Raw genomic sequence first — 27,703 nt, forward strand, 5'->3', positions numbered from 1 at the left:
CCAACCTGATTAGCTTGTACTACCACAGCACTTAGTACTGTAGCTGGCACATAGTAAGCGCTTAACAAATACCATTAAAAAAACAAGTTAACCCAGGGCTGGACCAGGTAGAATAAATCCCCCCAGACTCATTGCATTTAGCTTCCTGTGCAGCCCCCAGAAAGGGTGCTAGTGTGGTCTCTGGGTTTCTTCCCCAAACCTTCTCTTATATGTGGGTAAAAAGGAGCCATTCCTTCTCTTTCTCCTGCTCCCCAGTGAAAAGTAGCGTGGGGGTACGGGGAGGGGAGAGGTGATATTCAGGTCTGTCAGGTCAAGAAGAGGTAACGGTGGCAAGACAACAATTTTGTTTTTTCCTGTGTTGCTATTTGGAAAACACTGATTTCAGTTCACATGGTCTAAAGAGTCAGATTCTGAAGTGAAGAGTCAGGTTGACTTGACCTGATTCTAAAAATACTGCTGAACGGGTGTCTGTCTCCCCCTCTAGACCTTAAGCTCATTATGGATAGGGAAATTTTCTGCTAATTCTGTTGTATTGTGCTCTCCCAAGCGCCTAGTACAGTGCTCTGCATATAGTAAGTGCTCAATAAATACCATTAACAGCCTCTACCCAGATTTGCTGAATCCCCTTCACTACCTCTAGCCTGCTTAGATTCTGAGGACTGCTGTGAGCTCATCCAGGCTGGCAGTGGGTTAGGGGTACTAGGCCGGGGCAGGGTGGCATGTGGAAAACGTTGAAATGTTCTCTGGCAGCCAGGCAGCAACTGCCATCAGGGCTCCCGGGATAAACTTGGAGGAGAGACTAGAAGGATATGGCTCCCCGATGTTTCTTTTTCAACACTAATAGGAAGCATTTAGCCGCTGTCTTATACAGTTTGGGGCAAAAATCGTACTTTTCATTGAAGTATTTTCTTCAGAAAATATTCCTACCTCATACTGAAACATCCCTGGTGTGTGGTTTTTCTGAATTCATCCACACACAAAAGCTCCCCTACCAATGAATGAGTGTCAAAAGCGTAGAGTGTCCCCTTGGGCGATTGAAATGGTGCGAAAGAATTGATCTGGACTGGTTTTCCCGCATAAAACATGGTTTTATTTTTATTTAAACTTCAGGATGAGCCAACCACCGGCATGGATCCGAAAGCCCGTCGCTTCCTGTGGAACTGTGCCCTTAGCGTTATCAAAGAGGGCAGATCTGTGGTGCTCACATCTCACAGGTTTGTACACAGCTCTAATGCCTTCCATATGCCTAAATCAGAAAATGGTCAATATCATTCTGAAATTCCAGTGTGAAACACATCTTGTTTTTCTCCAATGCTAAATGCCCTAGTGACATGGAATGGTTTCAGCAGATTCTCTCTGCAGACTGAAAGGTGTGTGTTCTTTTTCTACAGCATGGAAGAATGTGAGGCCCTGTGCACTCGAATGGCAATCATGGTCAATGGAAGATTCAGATGTCTTGGCAGTGTCCAACATTTAAAGAATAGGTAACTCCTATTTTTCTTGGGAGGGCTGAAATGAACATTCTTATGACAAACATTTATTAAAAAGCTTCTACTCTGGGCCAAGCACTTTAGCATTGGGATAAATAGAAGAAAATCTCATGATGCATGCTCATGGTCCACAAAGTGGTTCACAAACTAAAAAGGGAAAAGTGGACACATGGAACAATGACCATATAATCTGAACTGTAATCAAAAGAAACTCAAATCAAACCATCCAAAATATCAAGAGTTAAAGTGAGAAGACCCCAGCCCTGAGTTTCATTCTGCCCTTGGTTCGGCAAAAGGTGATTTTTATCAAATGTCTAGCAATTCCGAGAAAACCTTGAGTTTATTTTTAACCAACTACAAATTAATGCTGTTACCACACTCTATCAGATGTATTTGGATTTACGTTTTAATATCCAGCCATTTGACAGTAACCTTTCCACAAATCCACAACAAGCGACACGCCAGGTATCTCTCTCAGGGCAGGATATGAAATTCCTCCCACTTTCAAACCCCATGCCCTTCCAACATTTAACAGGCAAGTTTCCACCCGTCCACCTCTCCAAGAGAGAGGCAGGTCTTGGGAAGGGCAGTCAGCAAGTTGGTGGGAGGGCTGAGACCTTGGAGCCCATAAAGCTCAGCTCCAGGATCTAGGCAATTTAGGCCATTGAGTTCACTGTCCTTTCCAGATATTTTCTGCACTGTTTTTCAGCAGGAAACTTCACTTTCCCAGTGTGCAGGTTGTTTTGGGATTAACACACGGTGGGGAGAAACTCTCTGAGAACCCTCTCTGGCTTCTTTACTTGCTCATAGGTTTGGAGACGGTTATACGATAGTAGTTCGAATAGCAGGGTCAAACCCTGACCTGAAGCCGGTTCAGGAATTCTTTGGACTTGCCTTTCCGGGAAGTGTCCTTAAAGAAAAACACCGGAACATGCTGCAGTACCAGCTCCCATCTTCACTGTCCTCTCTGGCCAGGATATTCAGCATCCTCTCCCAGAACAAAAAGAGACTGCACATAGAAGACTACTCTGTTTCTCAGACGACACTTGACCAAGTAAGTGTTCCATGTGCTGAAAACTGACATGCTTTAGAGAGGAGCTTTTTCGGTTCACCCTGTTAACTCTCTCATTCTTAAACTCTCGTGCTCTGGAAAGTTAGTGGAACCCCTAATCTTCCCAAAGCTTGTGCACCAGGACAATGTCTTTTTTTCTTTCCCCCCTCCCGCCAGCCTGACCTAGGCCCCCAAACAAGGTGACAGGTTTGGCCAATTCATTATCTACTGTATTTGGGACAGTGTATATCACCCAAATCGGACAACTCCACCCAGACTGCTACCATGCTGATCCAAGCAGTTGTCACATCCCTTAACTACTGCATCAGCCTCTTCCCTACCTCCTGTCTCCCCTTGGCAGTCCTCACCTGGCTCTGCTGCCCGGATCATTTTTCTGAACAAAAGCATCGAGCCCACGTCTTCCCACTCCTCTAAACTTCCACTGGTTTTAGGAACTCCTCACCATTGGCTTTAAGGCACTCAATCAATCAGTGGTATTTACTGAGCACTGAACTGTGTGTACAGCACTGAACTAAGCCTGGGAAAAGTATAATGCAATAGATTTGGCAGACCCAATCCCCGCCCACAAGGAGCGAACAGCTGGGAGGGGCGCTTTCGGCTCTCCCCCCTCCTATCTGACCTTGCTGATCTCCCACAACCCAGCCCACACACTTCACTCTTCTAAAGCCAACCTACTCACTGTACCACAATTCTGTCTGCCCCCCGCCGATGACCCCTCGCCCACATCCTCCCTCTGGCCTGGGACTGCCCTGCCGCTTAGTATCTGACAGCCACTGCTCTCCCCATCTTCAAAGCCCTCCTAAAATCGTATCTCCTCTAAGAGGCCTTCCCTGACTAATCCCCCATTTCCTCACCCTAATTGCCTTCCTCTCTGCAATGCCTATGCCCCCCCCCCCCCATTAAGTAATTTGATACTCCACGCCCAGCCCCACAGCACTTCCGTACTTATCCTTATACTCTGCCCTTTCCCCTGTCTACCCCTCTAGACTGTAAGCTCCTTGTGGGTGGGGGGCATGTCTACTGACTCTGTTGTATTGTACACTGACAAGTGCTCAGTACAGTGCTCTGCACACAATAAGCACTCAGTAAATACCACTGACCGACTGAACTGACCAAAAAAGAACCATCTGCACGGGCGGAGTACACTTCCCCAAAAGTCTGTACCAGTTCTTTCCCTTGAGTGAACACAGAGGATGACTCTTTGTAAACAGAATAACGAAGTGGTGGTTTAAAAGGAACCACAAAAGAAAAAGGCCCTCCACTAGGCAGGTGTTGTGCCTACCAAGTAGTATTGTACCGTACTCTCTCTCCCAAGCTCTTGGCGCAGTGGTCTGCACAGAGTAGGCACTTGATAAATAGCTCCGACGGACTACACTAAGCAGAGGACGACCGGCGACACAACGGGTAACGTATCTGTGTCTGTCTTTTGGCAGGTATTTGTAAACTTTGCCAAGGACCAAAGTGACGACGACCACTTGAAGGATGTGTCATTACACAAAAACCAGACTGTTGTAGATGTCGCTATCCTCACGTCATTTCTGCAAGATGAAAAAGTGAAAGAAAGTTACGTATGAGTTACCTCTTGAGAGACAGAGGCCAGAAGACAGAAGGAATCAAGGCTTCCCTTGGCATGGAGTAAAAATGCTCCAGAGCGAGAGCCCGAGGATTTTGAGGGAAAAGACATAAACTGGACATTGTACTGCTACCATCCCATCCAATGCAATGCAATTCAATGCAATGAGAACAAAATTCCATTACAGGGGCAGTGCCTCTTGGAGTCTTTGCCTTGTTTTACTGCTCTCAAGTGAAAGACTTCAATCTAGTTTGTTCCGGTAGAACTATGTGAAACTGTACTACAGAGCCCGTTGGACACTGTGGGTTTGAAATCATACTTTTTGGTTCCCTTCTAGCCTGACTAGGATTGCAACAATAATTCATTGAGTAATCATGGCCAATGATTATTTATTGAAATTTGGGGGTGATACGTATTTGTTCCTGACGTGCCAGGAGTGGAGTGTCCGGGTGCCCTGTCCATCGCCGGCAATGAGTGCACCACACCTGCCAGTGCCAAGATGTTCAGAAAAAGGGTAGCACCAAGGGGCACCGTGTCGTATCTTATGAAGGGAACCCTGACTGACCACTCTATCGAGGACCTCCAGACTGATGAGGGTCAAAAATCGACAATGTTCAATGCCAGCCCACCACCGCACCATCGTGGTGACGCGCTGCTTTTTGTCTCTTTGATGAGCTGCCGTCAAGGTGGCAACGTGTAAAATTCGGGCCGTCTCGCAAAAGTAGGGGGAGACTGGCCCCTCTCCACAGCAGAGTCTCGCAGGCCTCGAAGTTCACATCACTGGGACTTCACTGTGATTCACGTGGGTCTATGTAGCTCCTAGGAAAGAGCCAAAAATCATCAGCAGCAAAGCCCCGGGGAGGGAGCCGGTGCAAAGACTCGGTGAGCGTACGCTGCTAGGGCCGGGCAACTGATAGAGAGAAAGCAGCATGCCAGATTACCATGGAAACTGCCCGTCAATCCTTGATTTGCACAAGAAAGTGGTACCTTGCAGCCCAAGGTCCTTATCGTTCAACATAGCTGAAGTATTATTTCAGGCTTTCTGCGTTTAACCCAGAATTTTGAAGGGCGGTAGTTTCATTTTAACAAAAATCATTGTGCTCTTGATGTTAGATTATTTGAATTTGTAACTACTTTAGATCATTTCTAAAACTTTAAATTGATTTTTTTGGAGGAACACTGCATATTTTGCATTATGCCACATTGTCTTGCTAGTTGTGTTTTGCTTAGATGTGTAACATGTGCAAGAAGTAATGTTTGATACTTGGTGTCATCACAGATCTGAATCGGGATTTCTGAAATGGTGTTGAGTATTCTTAATTGTTTAGGAACTTAGTTAGATGAATGGCTCCATCCTGTTTCAGCAGATTTCATGTGCCATAAAGCCTCAGCTAAGTGATTTGTAAGTGTGTAAACATCCAGGCCTCTAAACCCACCCCAAACCCAATTCAAAAGTTCAAGATAGCAGCAGCAGCAGAGAAATTTTCAAGACAGTCACAAGGCAAAGAAACTATTTTATTTTTTTTGGCATGGAAGAATGTGACTTTAGAATAAGTTTCAAAAGTAAAAACAGGTGTGTTTGGCAAAGGAGTAATTTGCTTTTGTAGTTTTCTCAAATCAAAAAGCTCCATCTAGCCAGTTCCTCACCTCTGCTACTATCATTATCCCTTAAAAAAACATCAGAAATCACATTTTCTCCCAAAGGCCTTGGACCAAGCCCGAAAATTGGTGAGAAATACCTCATCAATGATCCAGTTGCGCAACATCTGTAAATTCATTAAAAAAATTTTTACATGGAGTTTTTTCAAGAGAAGATTACAACTTCTCAAGTTTCAGGTCACTTCCTATTGCTATTTGCTGATGAACTTGGATCATCCGAGGTGAGTGACGGTTTCGTCATCATTCAAATCATTCTTCCCAATGAATGTATGATAACAGATCTTGAAAGTTACGAGCCTTTCCCAAGAGAATGCAGGTGCAACCAGCACCCCAACAGACACACTTCTAAGGAGACTGAGTATTGTCAGCAAATCTTGGGCAGTAGAATAACAGCTGAGCCATGTCCCCACTAGCTAGAGTCTGTTTTTAAACGTGCAAATGAGGTATTTTCATTTGCTTTCTTACTCTTAATTTTTTCCTTTGTCAAGCAAAATCCTATGGACCGTTAAATCTTTTTTTTCTCCTCTCCCATTACTAAAAAACATTTTGAGTTTAGCAAGAATAATTTTTAGGTTTCCAGAGAAGAAGAATCAATAGAGTAGAGCAGCCGGAGAAATGCAAACAGGTACTTTTCTCTATAAAATCCAATTACGGTTAAAAAAAATTGCTTCATGTGCAAATAAGATGTTTTATCATTATATATTTATATATTGAATAAGGTCAATGCAGAAACATCAATGTCTCCAGTTTTCCCCAAAATGAGTTTTGAAAGATTTCTACTGCTTCTGCTTCCATTTGACATCCGAAACCTTACTAACAACTGTGAATATGAAAATAAACCTCTAATAAGTGTCCCACACATCTTCAATTCCTGGAAGAACCTCAAACTACTGTATTTTTAACTGTACTGAATACATATACCTTGTGGTTTTCAAGTATTGTACATCATTTTCCGTTTTATTTCTCCTCTCATGGTTCTACATATCAGGTAAAAATGATCCAAAGAGCTAAGTGTCATAACAATTCTAAACCACTTTGAAAACGGATCTGTGTTGAGGGCATTTATCGATTTGAAACAGTTACCACTTACTGTATACTCTTTTAAAAATTGTTGCATCCCTTTTTGTAGTGTTTGTATTTCGATAAGATTAGATATATTTCTTCTCCCAATCCCATGATAAAGCTGTTTGTGCTTTTTCGATATTGGTGGTCCTTCATTCCAAGCACTTTATGCTGTCTGTAATGGGATCTATTTTTGCACTGGAATCTCTATTAACTGCAAAAACTACACAAAGATTTCACAATAGATTTCTAAGTTAAATCATTTTCATTAAAAAGAAAAAGGAAAAAATGTACTGTCTGTTTGTGAAGTATTAAAAAGGCATATATTTCTATGTTCTTGCCTTGAATTTGTCACAAAAATAAAGCTGTGACAGTTCTGTTGGTCTATAGACGGTTACTTGTAGGCATTAACAGCAACACCTACCCTTACGAGAGTGCCAAAAAGTTACTCCAAGAGCAAGGAATGTACGTCGTCAGGGTCACGAAGTACCCAAAGTTGTCATTACTACATACCGTTTGCAATTATCCGAGGATGGATGAATCGGAATATTCACTGAGACGCTTGATAGAGATAGAAGTGGCCTGCAATGATGTGAAATCTGGTGCCACACCCTGGCTGGTGACAGAGTTGGGGGTGTGGGGAGGAATTTTTGAAATTGCCTCTAAGGAGTTCTCCATGGGATCACAATTCCACAGGGGAAAATCCCCAATACTCAACTTTAATTGTACACAAACCTGGTTCCACCCTACAGGCCCTTCTCCAAATTTGCTGTGTGAGGACTGAGATGGTTATCTTGGCTTGGCTGCTGGGTGACTTTGGGAGAAGGACTGTGTCCAAACAGATTACCTTGTATCTACCCCAGCGCTTAGAAGCATGCCTGATACATAGTAAGTGCTTAAGAAATACCATTCAAAATAAAAAAGTAGCCCCCAAACATTAAAACTGACCAGGCCTAAAATGAATGAGGATCACATTTTGATTAAAATTCACAAACTAAGCTCTCTAAACTCACAAACTAAGCACTTGGTGCTAATTTAGCTCCTACATTGTCTTAGCACTTAATACCACTATTATTATTGCTCTGCTTAAGTACCATGTGCCAAACACTGGGGTGAACACAAGCAAAGTGGGTTGGACAGAGTCCCTGTCCCACATGGGGCTTACATTTTCAATCCCTATTTTACAGATGAGGTAACTGAAGCACAGAGAAATGGAGTGACTTGCCCAAGGTCACACAGGAGACCAGTGGCAGAGCCGGGATTAGAACCTAGGTCACGCTGACCCCCAGGGCTGTGCTCTAACCCCTAGGCCATGCGTTTTCCCCTCAGTTGTTTCAACATTGTCCCCGAAGCCCAGGCCGACACGATGTAAAGGCTGGGCACGAAACCAAAGGCTGACTTCAGACATTCCCTTGTCCACTCTCATGTTACCAGCCGCCAGGATCAGTTCCTACAGAATTCAGGGCCCCATCCCCCAAAGGCATTCCTTACCATCTGTGGCCAGCCTCTCCTTAACATTGCAGCTCCCACACTACAGCTTTGCCCGCTTCCCCCCAGCTTACCTTTTGCCAACAACTCCAAGATTAACTCAGCCTTTCACAGTCGGGGCCTAAATGCCAACAAGACCAAGTCTAAAATAATGATCTCATTTGTTCTGCGCCTTTTCCTGAGAAGAAAACAGAATGAAAAGCAGAGGAGACGACCGTTTGGGCAAGGAAGTTTCAGGGGGTGGGCCCCTTCGAAGACAGTTCTGGGTTTCTGCAGCACTTATCGTCATCTGCACTACTTCATCGCTTCCTGGCTTCTCTGCCTTCTCATGATGGTCTAAGGGAGTGCGGCATAAGGTTATGGGATAGTATCAGGGATCCAGAAGTGGCTGCGTGGGCAGAGGTGATATGCAAAATCCTAAATTTCCAGAGCCCATGCCAAAGAGTGGCATGCTAGGCTAAATGGCCCAAGATGTAAAAGTTGTTTTCCCCACAATACAGAATGGTATATGATGGCACTCCGGCCCACAGAAGCAATGTGAAGGAGTTTCCAAAGTCAAAGAAATTCCAGCCACTCTCTTCTAATGATACAAGGGAGAAATTATGCCAGTTCAATCTAGGGCCGTGTTCCTTTGGAACCAAACTCCACCACCCACAGCCAGCGCTCTGTTCTGAGGCTCAAAATTAAGTTGTTCTGCATGTTCTTCTGGTAATGACATTTGGTGGTACTTTGATTGCTTCAAACAATGCCAGAAAAGAGGAAAAAGAAAATACAGAGTACAATAAGAGTACATCATTGATGAAACATAGAACTTTGTATTAAGCAAGGGTTTATTTTTTATAAACAAAATTGCATTCCTCTGAGGCACCTAAAAAAAGGTAAACCCAAACATCTCTGCTAAGCAATGGTCTATGATGAGACACACATATGTGTGAGCTCATTTCTAAATGGTTCAATTTCAGCATTTTTTCCCCAGTAAATATTCAAATATTCTTTTACACACAGATGTAATTCAGGCATAATCCTAATGCTCCGTCAGGCATTACAGAACAAACTTTAACGGACAACAGGAAAACCAGTACGATTAGAAGGCCAACTTTTACATTGTGACTGGAGAAGAGAGGCTAGCCCTCCCCCGAATGAGGAGAATTTACCAAGGGGAAAAAGATCTTCAAGAGGAATCAAGCTGGGGTTAAAACTGGTAGCCTGGGGGCTTAGCTCGAGAAAATGATCAAATCTGCTAGGCCCTGAATTGTCAATGGGGAGGGGACAACGGGCAGAACAATTTCCCAAAATCAAGTTTTAACTTCAGCAACACAAGGGACAGGACTGACTCACTCGCAGAAAAAGAAGCAGTTGTGGGTGCTCTGTGCTAGGATCATTAGACATTTCTGATTTCATGTCATTCCATGCTGAAAGACGGGTCTTCAGACTTCAGAGACTACTTCAGAGGTGAAAAAGATGAAGGGATCAGGAGCATGTTTTGCTGGGACACCAGATAACTGACACTTTCTCGCACTGAAATGAAAGTCCAGAGGTAAGTAGGAAGTCCACAAAACCTTTGGAACCACGTTTTGATCTGAAAAACAGTATCATGCTCTGACTCCCCAGCTTACCGGCTGCCACTACTCTGGCATCCTCGTGGGCATAGTGTCTACCGGCTGCACGACTGTCTGGATTCTCATTCCACCAAAGAACGTGAACTGTAGAAATGAAACCAAACAGACCCTAAAGATTACATCGCCGACACGATTCAAAACCAACCGCATATTCCGTTTCTAAAATTAGGAAAGTAGTGTGAAGACTTCAAATGTATCACATTGTTATATCCTTAAATCATAGGAGCACGGGGCTGGAAAAGGCCACCTGAGTCCATCCACTCCGCCGCCCTCGCTACCAGAGGGCCATACCACTTGTTCAAAAATTCTCAAATTTAGTGCACTTGAAGCCTGTTTCCGCTCATCCTTCCCTGAACGAACACACTCTTTAGATTTAAAACCCAAGCCCCATGCTCTAAAATGAGGCTCTCTTCCATAGAGAAAACAAACACACATGGGGAAAGGAAGGGGGAAAAAAAAAAAAAAAAAAGGAAAATCCACCCTCCTCTTGACAGTACCCGGAGCATGGTAGAGATGCTGATGGTACAGACAGCTGTAGGACTGTAAGCCCATCAAAGGGCAGGGACTGTCTCTATCTGTTACTGATTTGTACATTCCAAGCGCTTTAGTACAGTGCTCTGCACATAGTAAGCGCTCAATAAATACTATTGAATGAATGAACCGTTTGCTTTTTTTAAAATGGTATTTTTTTTAAGTGTTTACTGTGAGCCAGGCACCCTACTAAGTGCTGGGGTAGATACAAACTAATCAGTCCATTGTCCTACATGGGGCTCACAGTCTTAATCCCCATTTTCCAGGTGAGGTAACTGAAGCACAGAGAAGTGACTTGGCCAGGGTCGCACAGCAGACAAGCAGTAGAGCCAGGATTAGAACCCAGGTCCTTCCAACTTCCAAGCCCGTGCTCTATCCACTAGGCTGAATACGGAGTGCAAGCTGCTTCTGGCTGTCAGAGGATTCTCATCGTCAGCCCTGCGCTGATAGGTCTCAAGAACAGAGAGGAGCTAAACATGACCCACCCAGAAAGACACATACCAGAAACCTGCTAGGCCACGCACTGAGCTCAATGAACTGAAACCATCTATGAAGAGTGGCTCCTGCCCTAGAAAGTCAACGGGTACAGAAGCAAAGCCTTAGACAATCATGAGGATTCAACAGTACAACAGCTACCTTGTGGGCAGAATGTTTAAACAGCAAGAAATTTAATAAAATCTGATTTTGACCAAAGCAAAAATAGTTAAACGTTAACATGGATTACTAAGGATGGTTATGTACTTTCCCAAAGTCTCCAGAGGTCTTGAAAATCAGGGTAAGTTACTGGGTAAGTAAAGCGCATTCCTGTCTGAAGACAGGCGGAGATGGGCATGGATGATTTCTCAAATCCTTTCTAAACTAGTGATGCTAGGATTACTGGCCGTTTCACATTGCTGAACAATGCCAGTTTATTAAAGAACTTCAAGAACAACTTAGAGAAGTAGCACGGCCTAGTGGACAGAGCACAGGCCTGGGAACCGGAGGATCTGGGTCCTACTCTCAGTTCCGCCACTTGTCTGCTACATGACCTTGGGCAAACTGCTTCACTTTTCTGGGCCTCAGTTACCTCATCTATAAAATGGGGATTAAGATTGTGGGCCCCATGTGGGACACAGACTGTTTCCAACCTGATTAGCTTGTATCTACCCCAGCATTTAGTACAGTGCCTGGCACACAGTGAGCCCTTAACAAATACCATAAAAAATAAAATCTAAAAATAATCAATATTCCAGAGCCCGAGGAGTCCTCCAATAGATAAGAGAGTGACATCAAATTTTATAAACAAGCAAAACGTGCTGGATTAAGCAGGTTTCAGCAGGTATGTCTAGATTTCACGGAAACCTTGGCAGATAGTTCAAGGGTATCTGGAAACGACAAAATACATCCCTAAAGAGAAGCAACAAGAAAAGGTTGGTGAAAAATCGATAAACTGAGAGATTCATTACCTCTCAGAAATGAATACTGTACCTCTATTAAGTAATCCATATTCTGTGTGGAACACTCCAATCAGTTTGGTGTAGCCTGTCTTGACATGGGCATTAATTGCTTTTTTAAAAGCTTCACCCCACAAAGCTGGTCCTCCAGGTTTCATCTGAAAGGTAACCAATTCATAAACTCCTAGAGTATCAGGGGGAAAAAAATGACCAGTCATTAAATTCAATATAAATGGCACAAAATGAAAACCACTGGTTTCCGGTACATTTACTTATTGAAATACAGTACTCTTGTAATTATCAAATGCTTGCATAGAGCCAAATGTCTGTTTATTTTATACGGAAGAGTATGATTTAATTTTACGACCCCTTTGAGAGCTAAGGACCCAGCTTGATGATCGTCTGCATACGCTTTCCCAGTGCTCAGTACAGTGCTTTGCACATAGTAAGTGCTTAATAAATACTATTACTACTTCAACTACAGTTCCATGAAAAAAAACAAGACAAGGATTAGCGCCTGGATTCTGGCTGTTGCCTTGAACTATTTTAAGCTATCCACTTTCCCAAGAGGCTATATGCATGGAGCTTTAAAAAGAATAGTTTGAGCTGTCAAACCATGTACAAAGAGTTGAACAAAGTTGAAGAAATAGAAGAACTGAGCTTAAATAAAATGGATTCAATCTAAGAGTTCACTGTAGTGGAAATAATGGGTCATATTTGCTTAATAGCCTGAAAAATGCATGTCTCTTCCCTATCAGAATGTAGCGCAAGAAATCGGTCAGCAAATAAATGTTTTTTTAACATAAGGAGTGGAGTATTGTACTAAGCACTTAGATATCTTATAATAATAATAATAATAATTGTATTTGTTAAGCACTATGTGCCAAGCATTGTACTTTAAACTGCAAGCTTGTTGTGGGCAGGGAATGTGTCTGTTATATGGTACTCTCCCAAGCGCTTAGTACAGTGCTCTGCACACAGTAAGCACTCAATAAATACAACTGACTGACTGAACTAAGCGCTGAGGTAGATACAAGATCATCAGGTCCCACATGGGGCTCCCAATCTAAGTAGGGGGGAGAACTGATACTGAATCCCCATTTTGCAGATGAGGAAACTGAGGCACAGAGAAGTGAAGGGACTTGCCCAAGATCACAAAGCAGACAAGTGGCAGAGCCAGGATGAGAACCCAGGTCCTCTGACTCACAAGTCTGGGCCTTTTGCACTACGCCACACTGCTTCTTAGTGAAGTTTAGATAAACATCTCGAGGGCAAGGACACCAATAGAGTTGAATAAATTATAATTAACCCAGACATATATAGTTAAATTCCAAAAAATGGAAACGGTGCATTAAGGCTTGAATGAGCAAAGTAGGGAATAGGTGGAATTAGAAGGAGATTCCCAGAGAGCATGGGCTCTGAGCAGAGCTCTAAAGGAAGGGGAGACTATAGTTTGGCAACTAGGCTTGTTGTGGGCAAGGAACGTGGCTGCTAACTCTGTTGTACTATACTCTCCCAAGCACTTAGTATAGTGCCCTGCACCCAGTAAGAGCTCAATAAACACCATCGATTGATTGATAGGAGGAGCAGGCTTCCATTTAGGCAAAGATCGGAAGGAAAGGAGAGGGGTCTGAACGCAAGGTCAGAAAGAAGATAAATAATAATAATGTTGGTATTTGTTAAGCGCTTACTATGTGCAGAGCACTGTTCTAAGCACTGGGGGAGATAGAGGGTAATCAGGTTGTCCCACGTGAGGCTCACAGTCTTAATCCCCATTTTACAGATGAGATAACTGAGGCACAGAGAAGTTAAGTGACTTGCCCACAGTCACACAGCTGACAAGTGGCCGAGCCAGAATTCGAACCCATGACCTCTGACTCCCAAGCCCGTGCTCTTTCCACTGAGCCACGCTGCTTCTCTTGGCGGGTATAGAGAGGGGCATATATCAGAAGACGAGAGAAGGCAAGGAGACTAGGCTTACTGCTAGACAGCTTCAGAGGAAACAGTCCGAAATTCTGTATCTGATCTGGATGGTGCTAGGGGGCCACTGGAATGTTGTAAAGAGCAAAGAGAAGTAGTTGAAGCATCAGGAAATAGCAATGATTTTGGCGATGCCTGGAGGACAGCTTAGAAGTGAATGGAAACTGGGAAACCATGAGGTTACAGTGTTCCGGGACCTAAAGAACCAGGGCCTGGGAAGAGATTTCATGATAGGAACAGACAGGATAAGCTGGACAAGAGTTTGATGCATAGAAGGAAATGGCTATTGCTAGGGATTATGTGTATGTTTGAGGTGGGAGATCAAAAAAAGGACAGTGAAAAAGAAAAAGGATGGGTTGATGATTACCCCCATGATATTGGCTTGAAAGAAACATAGGAAAGGGGAATAGGGAAGCTGGGCAAGCAGGGAACGTGTGGGGTGAAGGAGAAAGGTAAGGATTTCTGACTATTTTAGGAGGAAGACAATTAGACACACAGGCCTGGATAGAATATAAACTCCCAGTTAGTTTGTAAGTTCCTTGAGAGCAAGGACTGGGTTGTTTTATTTTTATAGAACTTTCCCAAGCACCTAGTTCAGTGCCCTATATGCAAGTGCTCAATAGAGACTATCGAATGATAAAGGAGGGGATATAAGAAATGGGTGTTGCCTCGTGGAAAGTGCATGGGCCTGTGAGTAAACAGCCTGGGTTCCATCGCATTTTTGGTTCCTGAACCCCCAACCTCCACCCACCACCTTCTAGGCCTTCAGCCCTCCCTCTGAACCACAGTCATGCCTTGGGGACCTCAGAACTTTCACTTTGGCAAATGCTATAGAGTGATTTCTTCCCTTTAAAAAGTGCATGAAAAAGGGCTTCAGGTACCTCAACTTTGGTATACATCGTGCGGTCTTGGCAAGACAAATAATCTTCCATTTTCTGACTATTCTCAGTTCGTCTTCAAAATTAGACCATTTTATTACCAACTCGCTCTAAAACAATCGGGTTTGGAAACGCTCACCTTCTTTCGGAGGCTTCTCTAATTTACACCATGGCACCAAATAAGTAATTTCATTTTCCTGTTTCTCTATAAAAGGCATATTGGGAGAGATGTATTTTTCCTGCCATTCTTTATCACTGGCTAATGCTTTCCGAACAGCCGTTCGCTGAGCAAAATTATCTATAAAAAAGGAAAGAGGTGTTAAGAAAAATGCACAAAATCCACAATGTCAATTAGATTAAACATCATCTATGATCTGAAGCCACTGTACCATTACCATGTCATGTGATTATTTTGCATTTACTCTAGTGCTCAATACAGTGTGAGCTCGAGAGCCCTCATTTTGGTTTTAAGAGCTTACACTGTTCCACCCACTAGAATGACAGCTCATACAAACTACGCCCTTACAGGCAGAGAATGTTAAGCAACATTTGCAACCAGTGGTAGAATGTCAAAGATGAAAGAACCCAAGGATATGTAGTTGGTCACCAAATAGTTCTAAGAGTCGGAAGACCTGGACTCTAGTTCCAGCAATGCCACTGGTTTGCTGGGTGACCTCAGTCAGGTCCCTTAACCTCTCTGAACCTCAGTTTCCTCACCTGTAAAATAAGGGTCATGACACCTGCCTTTCCATATCTCCCAGGGGTGTTGATAGCACAAAATGAGATCAGTAACGTGACAGCATTTTGGAAAAATAAAATTGCTACGCAAATTCAAGATGTCAAATACAAAATATCAGCACACGACTGAAAAGGGTAGGTGGCTGTTCCCTGATCACAGACAAGGAGGGCAGCCTGCACTGATGGCAACAATACTTCAGTGATCTTTTGAACACACCTTCCATATTCTAAGTCTCCAAGAAGAACACTGACCTGCCAAAAAAAAAAAAAAAATGAAGGCAATGGACTCTTTTCTAACTTTGAGAACAGTTATTCTCCTGGATCTGAGGTAACCTCATCAAAATCTGCAAGCAATGAGGGATTTGTACTGCTTAGAGGCCTGAACGGGCTTTTACTCCTCAATCATCCGAACAATAAGGAAACGACTTAGGATTCAAAAGTCACCCCCCTCGCTATCTTCAAGCATCAACAGACCCAGCCTCCGGAAGCTGCCAACCAAATCTGCTACCTCAAAAAAAAAAAAATTTCACTCACCAAGATCCTGAGGCTACTCCCTAATGGTATAATAATGATGGTACCTGTTGAGCGCTTTCTACGTGCCAAGTAATGGTATGAACAGGTGATTCAGAATTGGAGGTCAAAAGGACTAGCTCTTTCCCCAAAATCCAATGGAGTGTAGTAAAAAGATGACAAAATTTTAGGATGCCAATTTTGAGGCCCACGCAAGTGACCTGGCAAGTGTTGCGAGAATGTGCTTCCGATCATCGAGGAACTTCTTCCCACAACATGCTACGAGCATCAGCTTGAGTCCTCGAGAAAGTCAGCTTAATGTTTCTACCAACTCTGTTATACTGTACTCTCCCAAGCGCTAGTTCAGTGCTCTGCACACAGTAAGCACTCAAATTCCACCGACTGATTGATGGAGCTGATTTACGGTCTTGAAGCGCATTCAAGAAAATCTTGAAAATGATTACAAACTGCTTCAGTCGGCACAGGGATATGGACAGCTAAACCTGAAGATTAGAGATCTGGATCCACCTCACATACAACCAAAGATCTCCCCGTTAGATTTTAAGCTCTCTGAGGGCAGGGACCACGTCTTCTACTTTCATGGCATTTTCCAAGTGCTTAGTTCCATGGTCCGCACACAGCAGGTGCTCGATACACTCTGCTGATTACTGATTCATCAGCAAGGTGGGGTTGAAGGCTCCCCCTGAATTCTGCTACTGTCCAATAAAAGGCAGAGAAGCAGAAGACTAAATTAGGAGGGTTAGAATGGCTTTCAAGAGACAATGAGCAGAATGGGGGTTATAGCACCTTCAAACCAAACTAAGGTCTAGAGAGCTGTAGTAGGCGCTGGCCTTCTATATGGCTGTGAGTCTCTGATGGACCAAATTTCACACCCAGCTGGTGTCGAGCCTCACCTGGAGCCACTCTTAACATCAAATGGCAGAACAGGATCACACAAAATAAGGACCTGGAACCAAAACACTACTCAGCACAACAAAGCGTTGCCGAGCAGGATTTGCGAAGGGAAAGGCTAACGGAAGGCTAGCCAAACAGCCGGGGTACAGTGAGCTGAAACGGGGCACCTAAAAGCGCGGTGAGCAGAACAAACTTTCTTAAGACAGTGAAGGAAAACGAAGCACAACCTAAAATGATGCGGCTTTAGCGGTGGACCGTTGGGAGCCCAGAGCGGCAGATGAGCTAACCTGGCCGATGGCAATTAGGAGAGGTGTGGCTCTCCTCAAGCAGCAGCTACAGAATCATCAGCTCAAAAGCCTGGTGGTGCCCTCTTGGAGCTGGTATTTGGCAGGTGTGGGGGGTTCTCTGAGCACATATATATTTGACCAAAACGCTACTTACGATGACATTTACGAGGCTGAGAAGACAGATGAGGGACTGAAAATCCCAACCATATCATCTACACACGAAGATTGCTCCATGTCATGCTGTTTTTAATTTTGCCTGCTTCTCGATCCTTGAAGCTGCTGCTCAAATAGAGCAACTCTTCTTGATTGCAGTATGCCTGGCTGATCAGCGTGCCACAGGTGCCTCTGAGCTCTCAGCTGTGATTTGTAACGTCTAGTGCTGTGCTTTCCTAGATCTTGAAAACATTTCCTTGGCCCTCTTGTGTTCGCTGCCCTATTGCAGCTCAACACGACAACTGATTACGTATCCTATTGTTACCCATTCTTCTCACGTAAACCCACCCGTCAAATATGTGTTGAGGCAAGCTTAACTTCCAAGCTAGAAGACTACACTGCAGGACTTCGTTATTTGTAATCCTACCTTATTTATTATTGTATGTGTTAAGTGCTTACTATGTGTCACGCACTGTTCTAAGCACTGGAGTAGATACAAATTAATCAGATTGGACACGGTCCCCATCCCACAAGGCCTCACAGTTTAAGTAAGAGAGAGAACGGGTATTTAATCCCTATTTTATGGTTGAGGACACTGAGGCACAGAGAAGGGAAGTGACTCGTCCAAGATCACTGAGCAGATACCTACCAGAGCCAGGATTAAAACCCAGGTCCTCTGACTCCCAGGTCCGTGCTCTTTCCACTAGGTCACGCTGCTTCCCACTCGTCACTAGACGTTGGATTGTGGTACACAACTGACATGAATGAAACTGCTTGAAGAGCCGGACGGTGATGCTTGTGGAAGGCTCCGGTGTCAAAACCATACAGCAGGTTGGACAGCCCTACAGCTTTGCAGACCCTCAGTTTCATCTGATTCCATCTGAGCAGCCACAATGCACTTCACCATTCTCCTGAAGGATATACTGATCTTTTTTGAGTCAATTTTTGATTTCCACTACTAAGCCCTCATTTCCCCTACTCCCTCTCCCTTCTGCATTGCCTTTGCACCCAGATTTGTTCCCTTCTTTCACCCCACCCTCAGCTTCACAGCACTTTTATACATATCTGCAGTTTATTTAATGTCTGTTTCCCCCTCTAGACTCCAAAGCTCCTTGTGGGCAGGAGAACGTGCCTACCCACTCTGTTACTGTACTCTCCCAAGCCCTTAGTATAGAACTCTGCACACAGGAAAAGCTCAATAAATATGACTCATTGTTGCATCACTGGACACTTAGCTGACCGAGTAAAAAAGTACGTGATATCGCTCAGTTCTCTATTGCCGACGAAGAACTTTAGTTTTGTGTAAGGTATTTACCACCACCATCATTGTTAGCATTTCTTGAGTGCTACCTATGTGCCCAGCACTGTACTAAATGCTTAAGAACGTATGGCAGTAATCTAAGACGTGGCTCTTGCTCGCAAGAACTGATCACCTAACGGCGGAAGCCAGGCAAAACAAACTGCAGACACATGAGAGCATTGGTGCAAGTAACGAAAACAAAAATAAGGAAAAACTGAAAAAAGTCCGTTTTCCCATAATGTGTGTTTTCATTACATACTTTGCATGCAATGCTGTCAGAAAACAGGGGAACGTTCTTCCAACACCACACTTCTGTCTGGGTAGAGCGCAGTACGATGTTGAAAGAAACAACCGTGTACGTGGTATTGGCCAAGATTTGCCTACTAGCACGTGTGTTTTCCAAACCCACGACTACATTAGTGAATAAATCGAACAAAGAAACATATGCATATAAGCTAAGGATGGTTGATGGGCTATCAAGACTAGGGAGAAGGGAATCCGCCTGGAGCAGGTGGCTTTGACGGAGGGCTCTGACGAAGGGAAAGGGGTACGCAATGGGACGGCGTCCGATACATTACCTCAGTTTTCTTCACATTTATCTTCAGTCCATAACACCGGTCTGATTCTGCAAAGCCATTCCCAATCATCTGCGGGTGTTCTTAGCTGTGGATCTTTGGTCAACCTCATATGGCAGTTCCTAAATGGCTGACTGTAGACCTGTTGATGTTTGTAGTCTGTTAGTCTTCCCGGAGGAGTGAAAATGTATTCCAACACCAGCATCCAGGTCTTCTGATGCATCCTCCAGAATGAGTGTAAAAATCAATAGTAGGATCCTTGTGAGCAGGGATCGGGTCTACCAAACTCCACTGTATCGGACTCTCCCAAGTGCTTATTACAGTGCTCCGCACAGAGTAAGCACTCGATAAATATCACTGATTGATTCAACGGGTCCGTGGGCATCTGCTTTAACCCGTCGGTGACGGGGAATGGATCACTGCCTATGCAAGTCCATTAACGTGACGTGTACGTCTCGATGCAGGTTTCTGCAAATCTCTCTCGTCAGGGCGGTGAGGGGCTGGCCGGTGCTGCTGATGCATTTCTTGTCTTGCTGCAAATAAGCGTTTAGTGCAGTGCTCTGCACACAATAAACACTCAACAGATACCATCGGCTGATAACCTCCAAGACGTGCTCACTGAAGTAGTCTTGGTGACTCTGGACATCCGTGCCCAGCTGCCCGGGGATAAATGCCCGTTTGCCGCTTACGTTGGCGCTTGGAGTCGAAGTCCTTTGTTCCAACGGCACGGCTGTTCCTTGCAGGTCTGTTTTCTTCCAGGCTGAATTGGCAGGGTGAGCCTGGTGTGCTTCACGCCGATGGTCAGTCCGGCACTCTACTCGAGGCCACTACCTGATGAGACGCCATTCTTTAAATTGTGGTCGGACTCGTGATACTTTTATTTGGTGGTCTTCCACGGGAGTAGTATCCTTCACCTTGGGGCCCACAAGCCACGTGATATAGCTTGAGTTTCTAGGAATGGAACAGCTTTCACTGATGTCAAGCTCCTCGCGCACAGGGAACGTGTCTACCAACTCTGTAGAACTGTAACTCTCTCAAGTGCTTAGTACAGTGCTCTGCACATGGTAAGCGCTCAATAAATACCAGATTGATTGTGTTTTGATCTTCTTGTGTGATTTACGCATGGCCCTGATCCCATATTTTGTTGCTTCAGATATAGGCCTTCTCAATTATGTCACCTATTTAAAAAAAAAAAAAGGACCAGAATATCCAACTGTATACCTAAGAATTAAAAGCAAAGAAACTGAATTTTGCCAGAATGATCAGGAAGAGGACTAATGCTTTATGCCATCTGAGAAAACTCGCATGAATAACTGGATCCTCAGATATCTTCTATGTCCAATCTTCAGAGCATTTTAACTCTCCTACTCCAGCACCAGCTAGCTAGGTGGCACGGGTAATCAATCAATCGGTGGCATTTATTGAGCACTTACTGCGTGCAGAGCACTGTGCTAAGAGTTTGGGGAGAGTGTGATACAACAGAATTGGTAGACACATCACTGCCCACAATGGCCTCACAGTCTAGAGCCATTACATCACTATGTTAAAGCTGCCAAATTCTACAAACCTATCAAAAAAACCGTAGCACACTTCACAGACATGCAAAAAAAATTCAGGGTTTCCCAGGAACAATCTTCTAGAAAGTTCTGATACGGTACCCCTGCTTACTAGCACACATGTCCTCCAGGAGGCCTTCCCTGACTAAACCCCCATTTCCACTATCTGCCCTCCCCTCTGCGTCGACTACGCACTTGGCTGGCACCCCTTAAGCCCTCTGATACTCACCCCAGCCCCACAGCACTTATACTCTATTACCACCCCTATCTGTAACTTACTTTAATGTGCATTCATTCAATAGGACTTATTGAGCGCTTACTATGTGCACAGCACTGTCCTAAGCGCTTGGAATGTACAATTCGGCAACAGACAGAGACAATCCCCGCCCAATGACGGGCTCACAGTCTGTCTCCCCCTGTAGACTATAACTTCCTTGTGGGCGGGGATCACATCTACCCGCATTATTGCACTGTACTTTCCCAAGTGCTCCTTTCAGTGCTCTGCAATCAATAACTATCACTGACTGATTGATTGATACCAGAAGCTCTAGCCATTGTCAAAAACAATTTCAATTTCTATCACATAGAAGTTGATAGGCCTTAACAGCAACACTGTATATGCACAAAGACGACTTCTACAGGCAAGTCAAGGATGCTACGGTGGGAGTGTTGCCATCGACTCGGTCGCCAATTCGTTCTCAAGCAATCCAGAGATCTGAGTCCTTGAAATGGCATAACTAAAACCTACCTGCTGGATCCAATTCACAGCCCACATCTTCACCACAGGGCTTCACTTCAGTTCCAACTAATGTAGGATTAGCAGCATTAATAAGAATACTTGGCTTCACTTTGGAATTTGAGAATGTCGGCATAGTCTATTATTTATTATTAATAAACTATTTATTTTGTTAATGAAATGTACATCGCCTTGATTCTATTTATTTGCTATTGTTTTAATGAGATGTTCATCCCCTTGATTCTATTTATTGCTATTGTTCTTGTCTGTCTGTCTCCCCCGATTAGACTGTAAGCCCGTCAAAGGGCAGGGACTGTATCTGTTACCGATTTGTACATTCCAAGTGCTTAGTACAGTGCTCTGCACATAGTAAGCGCTCAATAAATACTACTGAATAGTTCCCTTCCTAAATATTCTGCTAAACAAAAGCTGGGACACAGAGTCTACAATAAATACTTTTACTAGATACTGAGTGCCAAATCCCATTATCCATCAGCCCCAATCTGCTTAATGGCCAACACTCTTGTTAGCCAAACCTTAAAACTCAAAAGCCAGGAACTATCAACAGTAAAGATAGGCCTATACTTGGTGGTTTTTCTAACACTTTCAATAAGACCATAAATAGCAAACCAAAGGGAGAGAAACCGACGAACTTGAGCCCAAAATGATACATCTCCTACCCCAAGCTATAGAATTAAGACCGGACAAACCATATAAATTGAAAGTATTATGGAAGTATTAGTGAAGCGCAAGGTGTCTAGAAGACACCATGTGGCTCATGCCAGAACATACGTGTGCAGAGCACAGCAAAAAAGATTTTTTCAAGGACAAAAATACATCTCCATAATGTAAGAGAGAACTGGGCCATCTGCATCAACTCTAATGAATCATACAGGAAACCAGACGTAATGTCAACTTTAAAGGATTCCACACCACTCAGATGAAACAACTCAGAGGCAGAAAAATCAAGGAAGTCTTCAAAATTGAAGACAACCTCATGCCAGAGACTTCTCGATCTAGACCTTTGGGACCTAAGCAAAACCCCATAATTCAGCCAGTACATTTTTCAGAATCCAGCCGGCAAGGCAGAACTACATGTTGACAGAACAACCTGTGAACAACAAAACCATGGCCCCACCAGAGACTCCTACATAGAAGTTCTCACTACAATCAGCGTCAACACCAAGAACATGAGCGTTAAATGGCAGCAGCACAGATTATAGAATCATCAACATAATAATACTTTAATAACGGTACTTAAGCATTTACTATGTACCAATCACTGTTCTAAGAGCTGCTGGGGTAGATACAAGTAAATCAGGTTGAACACAGTCTCTGTCCAACTCTGGACACAGTCTCCCAATAGGAGGGAGTACGATGTCATCCCCATTTTACAGATGAGGTAGCTGAGGCATAGAGGATGTTAAGTGACTTGCCCTAGGTCAAACAGGAAACACATGGCAGAGCCAGAATTAGAACCCAGTTCTTCTGACTCTGGCTCCCATGCCTGCGCTCTTTCCACTAGGCCACACTGCTTCTCATCTTGAAGATGGCCCAAGAGACACCAAAGTAGCCCGTACTGAAAAATATCATCCATTACTAGCTGGAAAACCCATTCAGCTCTGTACCTGCTTAGAGGATGAGTGACTCACTCTCTCCCCCATTTTCTTTGTTAATCCTTCTGTAGGGCAACTTATTTCCCTGGCTGGCCCTCATACTTGAAATTCTGCTGGAGCTTTCCTCACCTGATACTCTCCTCTCCTTCCCATTTGAGACTAGAGGAATCCATGTGTACGTGCGAGAGCGAGCATGAAAATTCTGAATCCAAACTTCCATAGGTAGATCTATGATGCTTTTATGGTCTGAGTCTGCAACCATATCCCTACCTTTCTTGTTATTATTATTATTGTTATTGTGGTTATTTCAACTGGGTTCACTTTAGGCTAATTCTCTCTACACTGCTTTTTCCTCACAAAAGAGCCTCAGTGTAAAACAAAAAAGAGACCTGTACTTCTATTTTAGAGGGAGAAACTAATATCATATCTGAACAGTTCAGGCCCCTAAACTACATATTAGTCTGAATTAAAAGATTTGGGGGTTAAAATACCTAGAACATGGAAATCAAAATAATTACATATTTGGATAATGAGTTACTTTACAGAGAACAACAGGGATTGCATACTGCAATAGTACGTCCTTTAAAAGTGGTCTCTTGAGCTTTATAGGATTAACAGACTGTTAACATTACTTGCATTACTTGTCTTCACTAGTTTCAGAACTACTTTTTTTCCACCTAGGCAGTCATCTTTTTTCCACCACCCTTAGAAGTTCATTTTAAATATAATTCTTTACTTGCTTTTTAAACTTTGGGGGGGGGGGGTGGCGGGGCGGGAGGAGGCACATTTGCTTGCTTGTTCAGTATATAAAGATCCTACAGTCTTGCTAGAAACACGGGCACGAAATGCACGTCACTCCTTTGAACTTCCCTAGCATTTAGTACAGTGGAAGTGGACACTCAGATACTAACACAGCTCTAATTTGATTTGAACTGGTGGCATAACACATACCATATTTCCAAATGTGAAAGACTTTATTCAGGCCTCCAAACTCTAGGCTCCAATAGCCAACCAACTCAGAATGAGCTGTGCGAAGGTGTATGTTTTTCTTTGTGTTTTCCAGGAATTCACTCATCTTTGCTGGTTTAAGAACATAAGTGCGAAATTCATAGAATGTGGCATCATGCTGCCTGGGTCCTGTAGCAAAAGATACCTGAAGAAAAGAAAAAGGTTATTTTTATTTTTAGAGACTAACATTCGAAGAAGCTCAAATAACGATTACCTGCTCTTCTGGCGAGGCATGACGGATACGCCGCGCCTGGAAAAATATGGAACATTAGGCCATCTTCACCTGATTTTTGCCTCAATTGAAAAAGATGAATGTAAAATCCACTTCAAGCACCGAAAAGACATGATCTATTTCAGCTCATATCTGTTAAGCACTTACTATGTACCAAGCACTGTCCTAACAGCTACAATAAATACAAGATAATCAGGCAGGACACAATCCCTGTCTTATCTGGGGCTCTCAGTCAAGCAGGATGGTATAGGATTTAACCCTCGTTTTACAGATGAGGAAACTGAGGCACAGAGAAGCTAAGTGATTTGTACAAAATCATGGAGAGCCAGATTAAAACCCAGGTCTTTCTTCTGCCAGATCTGTGCTCTTTCCAATTGGCCACACTGCTTCTGAAAAGGAAGGGGGAACGGAGCTAATAAAGGATAGAGCAGAGGAGCTGCTATAAAATAATTTTTTAAGAGACTTACTCCTTTTATTCCCCCTTCCCTTAGCACTTGCATACATGCCTGTCTCCCCACCTAGTTTGCAAGCTCCTTGTGGGCAGGGAATGTGTCTACCAACTTTGTTACATAGTGCTCTGCACACAATAAGTACTCAATCAAAGGTATTTACTGAGGATCTTCTGTGTGCAGAGCACTATCCTAAGTGCTTGAGAGAGTACAATTATTGAGCACTTTCTGTGTGCTGAGCACTGTACTAAGCACTTGGGAGAGAATTATTGAGCACTTACTTTATGCAGAGCACTGTATTAAGCATTTGGGAGAGTTCAAATATTGAGCGCTTACTGTGTGCCAAGTTCTGTACTAAGTGCTTGGAAGAGTACAATTATTGAGCACTATGCAGAGCACTGTACTAAGCACTTGGGAAAGCACATGAGTTGCTAGACACGTTCCCCGCCCACAAGGATTTTACGGTCGGTCAGTAAATGTGATAGATTAATGAGAGCTTCCAGGGTCTTTGCCCTTCTCCCCCCACCCCCTTTTCCCTCGGCCCTCCTCTCAGGTCTGTGCCTTAGCCAAGCCGGGGACCTTCCTTCACAATGGAGGAACAGCACGGTGTAGTGGAGAGAGCCCGGGTCGTGGGTTCTAATGCCGCCAGTGCCACTTGTCTGCTGTGTGACCTTGGGTACCAAGCTGGGGACCTTCCTTCACTATGGAGGAACAGCATGGTGTAGTGGCCAGAGCCCGGGTCGTGGGTTCTAATCCCGCCAGTGCCACTTGGCTGCTGTGTGACCTTGGGTAAGTCACTTCACTTCTCTGGGCCTTGGTGACCTCACCTGTAAAATGGGGAGTGAGACTTTCATTCATTCAACTTTACTGCGGGCTGTGTGCAGAGCACTGTACTAAGCGCTTGGAATGTACAATGCGGCAACAGATAGAGACGATCCCTGCCCAACAACGGGCTCACAGTCTAAAAGGGGGAGACAGCAAAACGGTGAGCCCCACGTGGGCGCGGGGCTGTGTTCGATTCGATTTGCCTATATCCACCTCAGCGCTTAGTGCAGTGCCTGGCACAGAGTAAGCGCTTAATATAATAATATGGGAGTCGCCAATAATATAATAATATGGCACCCACCCGCTCGGCTGCCCCGAATAATAAGAGTAATAATAATAACGTTGGTATTTGTTTAGCGCTTACTACGTGCCGAGCACTGTTCTAAGCGCTAGGGTGGATACAGGTTTATAATAATGTAGGTATTTGTTAAGCGCTTACTACGTGCAGGGCACTGTTCTAAGCGCTGGGGGAGATACAGGGTCATCAGGTTGTCCCACGTGAGGCTCCCAGTTAATCCCCATTTTCCAGATGAGGGAACTGAGGCCCAGAGAAGTGAAGTGACTTGCCCACAGTCACCCAGCTGCCAAGTGGCAGAGCCGGGGTTCGAATCCATGACCTCTGACTCCCAAGCCCAGGCTCTTTCCACCGAGCCACGCTGCTTCCCCATTATGAGGCTGTCCCGCGTGAGGCTCTCAGTCTTCATCCCCATTTTCCAGAGGAGGTCCCTGAGGCACCGAGAAGTGACTTACCCAAGGTCACACGGCTGACAGGTGGCGGAGCCGGGATTAGAACCCACGCCCTCGGTCTCCTAAACCCGGGTTCCTTCCAGTGAGCCACGCTGCTTCTCTGAACGCAGCCGGCTTTATCAAACCCCGACGGGGAGGCGAGGCCGGGCTCGGGGAAGGGCCCGGTCCTCCCTACCGGCGGCCATTACCTGGGAGACGCCCAGCCCGGCTTGGCCCCGGCCCGCGAGTCTCCTCAGGCCGCTCCGCAAACAGGCCATGGCGCCGCCGGCGGGGGCCGAAGCCAAGTGGGAGATAGAACGGAGAGGAATCGACGCCGCTCGAGGTGGCCCTGGCGTTTCCCACTCTTCTCTTCTGCCCTTCACCACTTTTACTTTTTTTTTTTTCCGTCCGAAAATCTGCCTACGGAAGCCGAGAGGAGATAAAAAAAAAGGCAAAAGACCCAGGGCCCCCGCTGGGCGGCCACCGGAAGTGCGCGAGCGCCTCCCCCGTCCTCTCCTAGAGAGCAGTTTCTGGGGAGTGGACTGAGCGGGAGGCGGACTACCGTCATTCATTAATTCATTCATCCATCCATCCATTCATTCGTATTTATTGAGCGCTTACTATAATAATAATATTGTTGGTATTTGTTAAGCGCTTACTAGGTGCCGAGCACTGTTCCAAGCGCTAGGGGAGATACAGGGTAATCAGGTTGTCCCACGTGGGGCTCACACACTTTTAATCCCCATTTTACAGATGAGGGAACTGCGGCACGGAGAAGTTAAGTGACTCGCCCACAGTCACACAGCTGACAAGTGGCAGAGTCGGGAGTCGAACTCACGACCTCTGACTCCGAAGCCCAGGCTCTTTCCACTGAGCCACGTTACTATGTGCAGAGCACTGTGCTAAGCGCTTGGAATGTACAAATCGGTAACAGATAGAGCCAGTCCTTGCCCTCTGACGGGCTTACGGTCTAATCGGGGGAGACGGACAGACGAGAACAATCTAGGGGATGAACATCTCATTAAAACAATAGCAAATCAATAGAATTAAGGCGATGTGCATTTATTCACTCTCAATCCTTCACTCATTCATAATAATAATAATGTTGGTATCTGTAAAATGGGCATGAAGACTGAGCCCCACATGGGACACCCTGATACCTTGTATCGTCCCCAGCGCCTAGAACAGTGCTTTGCTCATAGTAAGCGCTTAACAAATACCATCATTATTATTATTATTACTTTTAAGCGCCTACTATGTGCAGAGCACTGTTCTAAGCGCTGGGGTAGACA

The 27,703-nt window shown here is 44.5% G+C and overlaps 2 protein-coding genes across 2 annotated transcripts in view; one reads left to right on the forward strand and one right to left on the reverse strand.

The window, feature by feature from the left end:
• The window catches only part of ABCA1 (ATP binding cassette subfamily A member 1), a 137,280-nt gene extending 130,047 nt beyond the window's left edge, over window positions 1-7,233 (forward strand). The window contains exons 47-50 of the mRNA XM_029055713.2: window positions 1,111-1,214; window positions 1,392-1,484; window positions 2,301-2,544; window positions 3,996-7,233. Coding sequence (XP_028911546.1) covers window positions 1,111-1,214; window positions 1,392-1,484; window positions 2,301-2,544; window positions 3,996-4,136 — 582 coding nt within the window. The 3' untranslated portion in view covers window positions 4,137-7,233. The remainder of the gene's footprint in view (window positions 1-1,110; window positions 1,215-1,391; window positions 1,485-2,300; window positions 2,545-3,995) is intronic.
• Window positions 7,234-9,156: 1,923 nt separating this feature from the next.
• Window positions 9,157-26,861, reverse strand: LOC100075907 (protein NipSnap homolog 3A). The gene is made up of 6 exons (XM_001507302.6): window positions 26,621-26,861; window positions 24,123-24,324; window positions 14,925-15,083; window positions 11,962-12,111; window positions 9,961-10,047; window positions 9,157-9,862 (listed from the first exon to the last, which is right to left on the reverse strand). Exons 1-6 carry the CDS (start codon window positions 26,687-26,689, stop codon window positions 9,786-9,788), a joined length of 744 nt encoding a protein of 247 aa, XP_001507352.2. The 5' UTR covers window positions 26,690-26,861; the 3' UTR covers window positions 9,157-9,785.
• Window positions 26,862-27,703: the final 842 nt, after the last annotated feature.

This window comes from Ornithorhynchus anatinus, chromosome X5 (genome assembly GCF_004115215.2).
Source record: "Ornithorhynchus anatinus isolate Pmale09 chromosome X5, mOrnAna1.pri.v4, whole genome shotgun sequence".
NCBI classification, from domain to species: Eukaryota; Metazoa; Chordata; class Mammalia; order Monotremata; family Ornithorhynchidae; genus Ornithorhynchus; species Ornithorhynchus anatinus.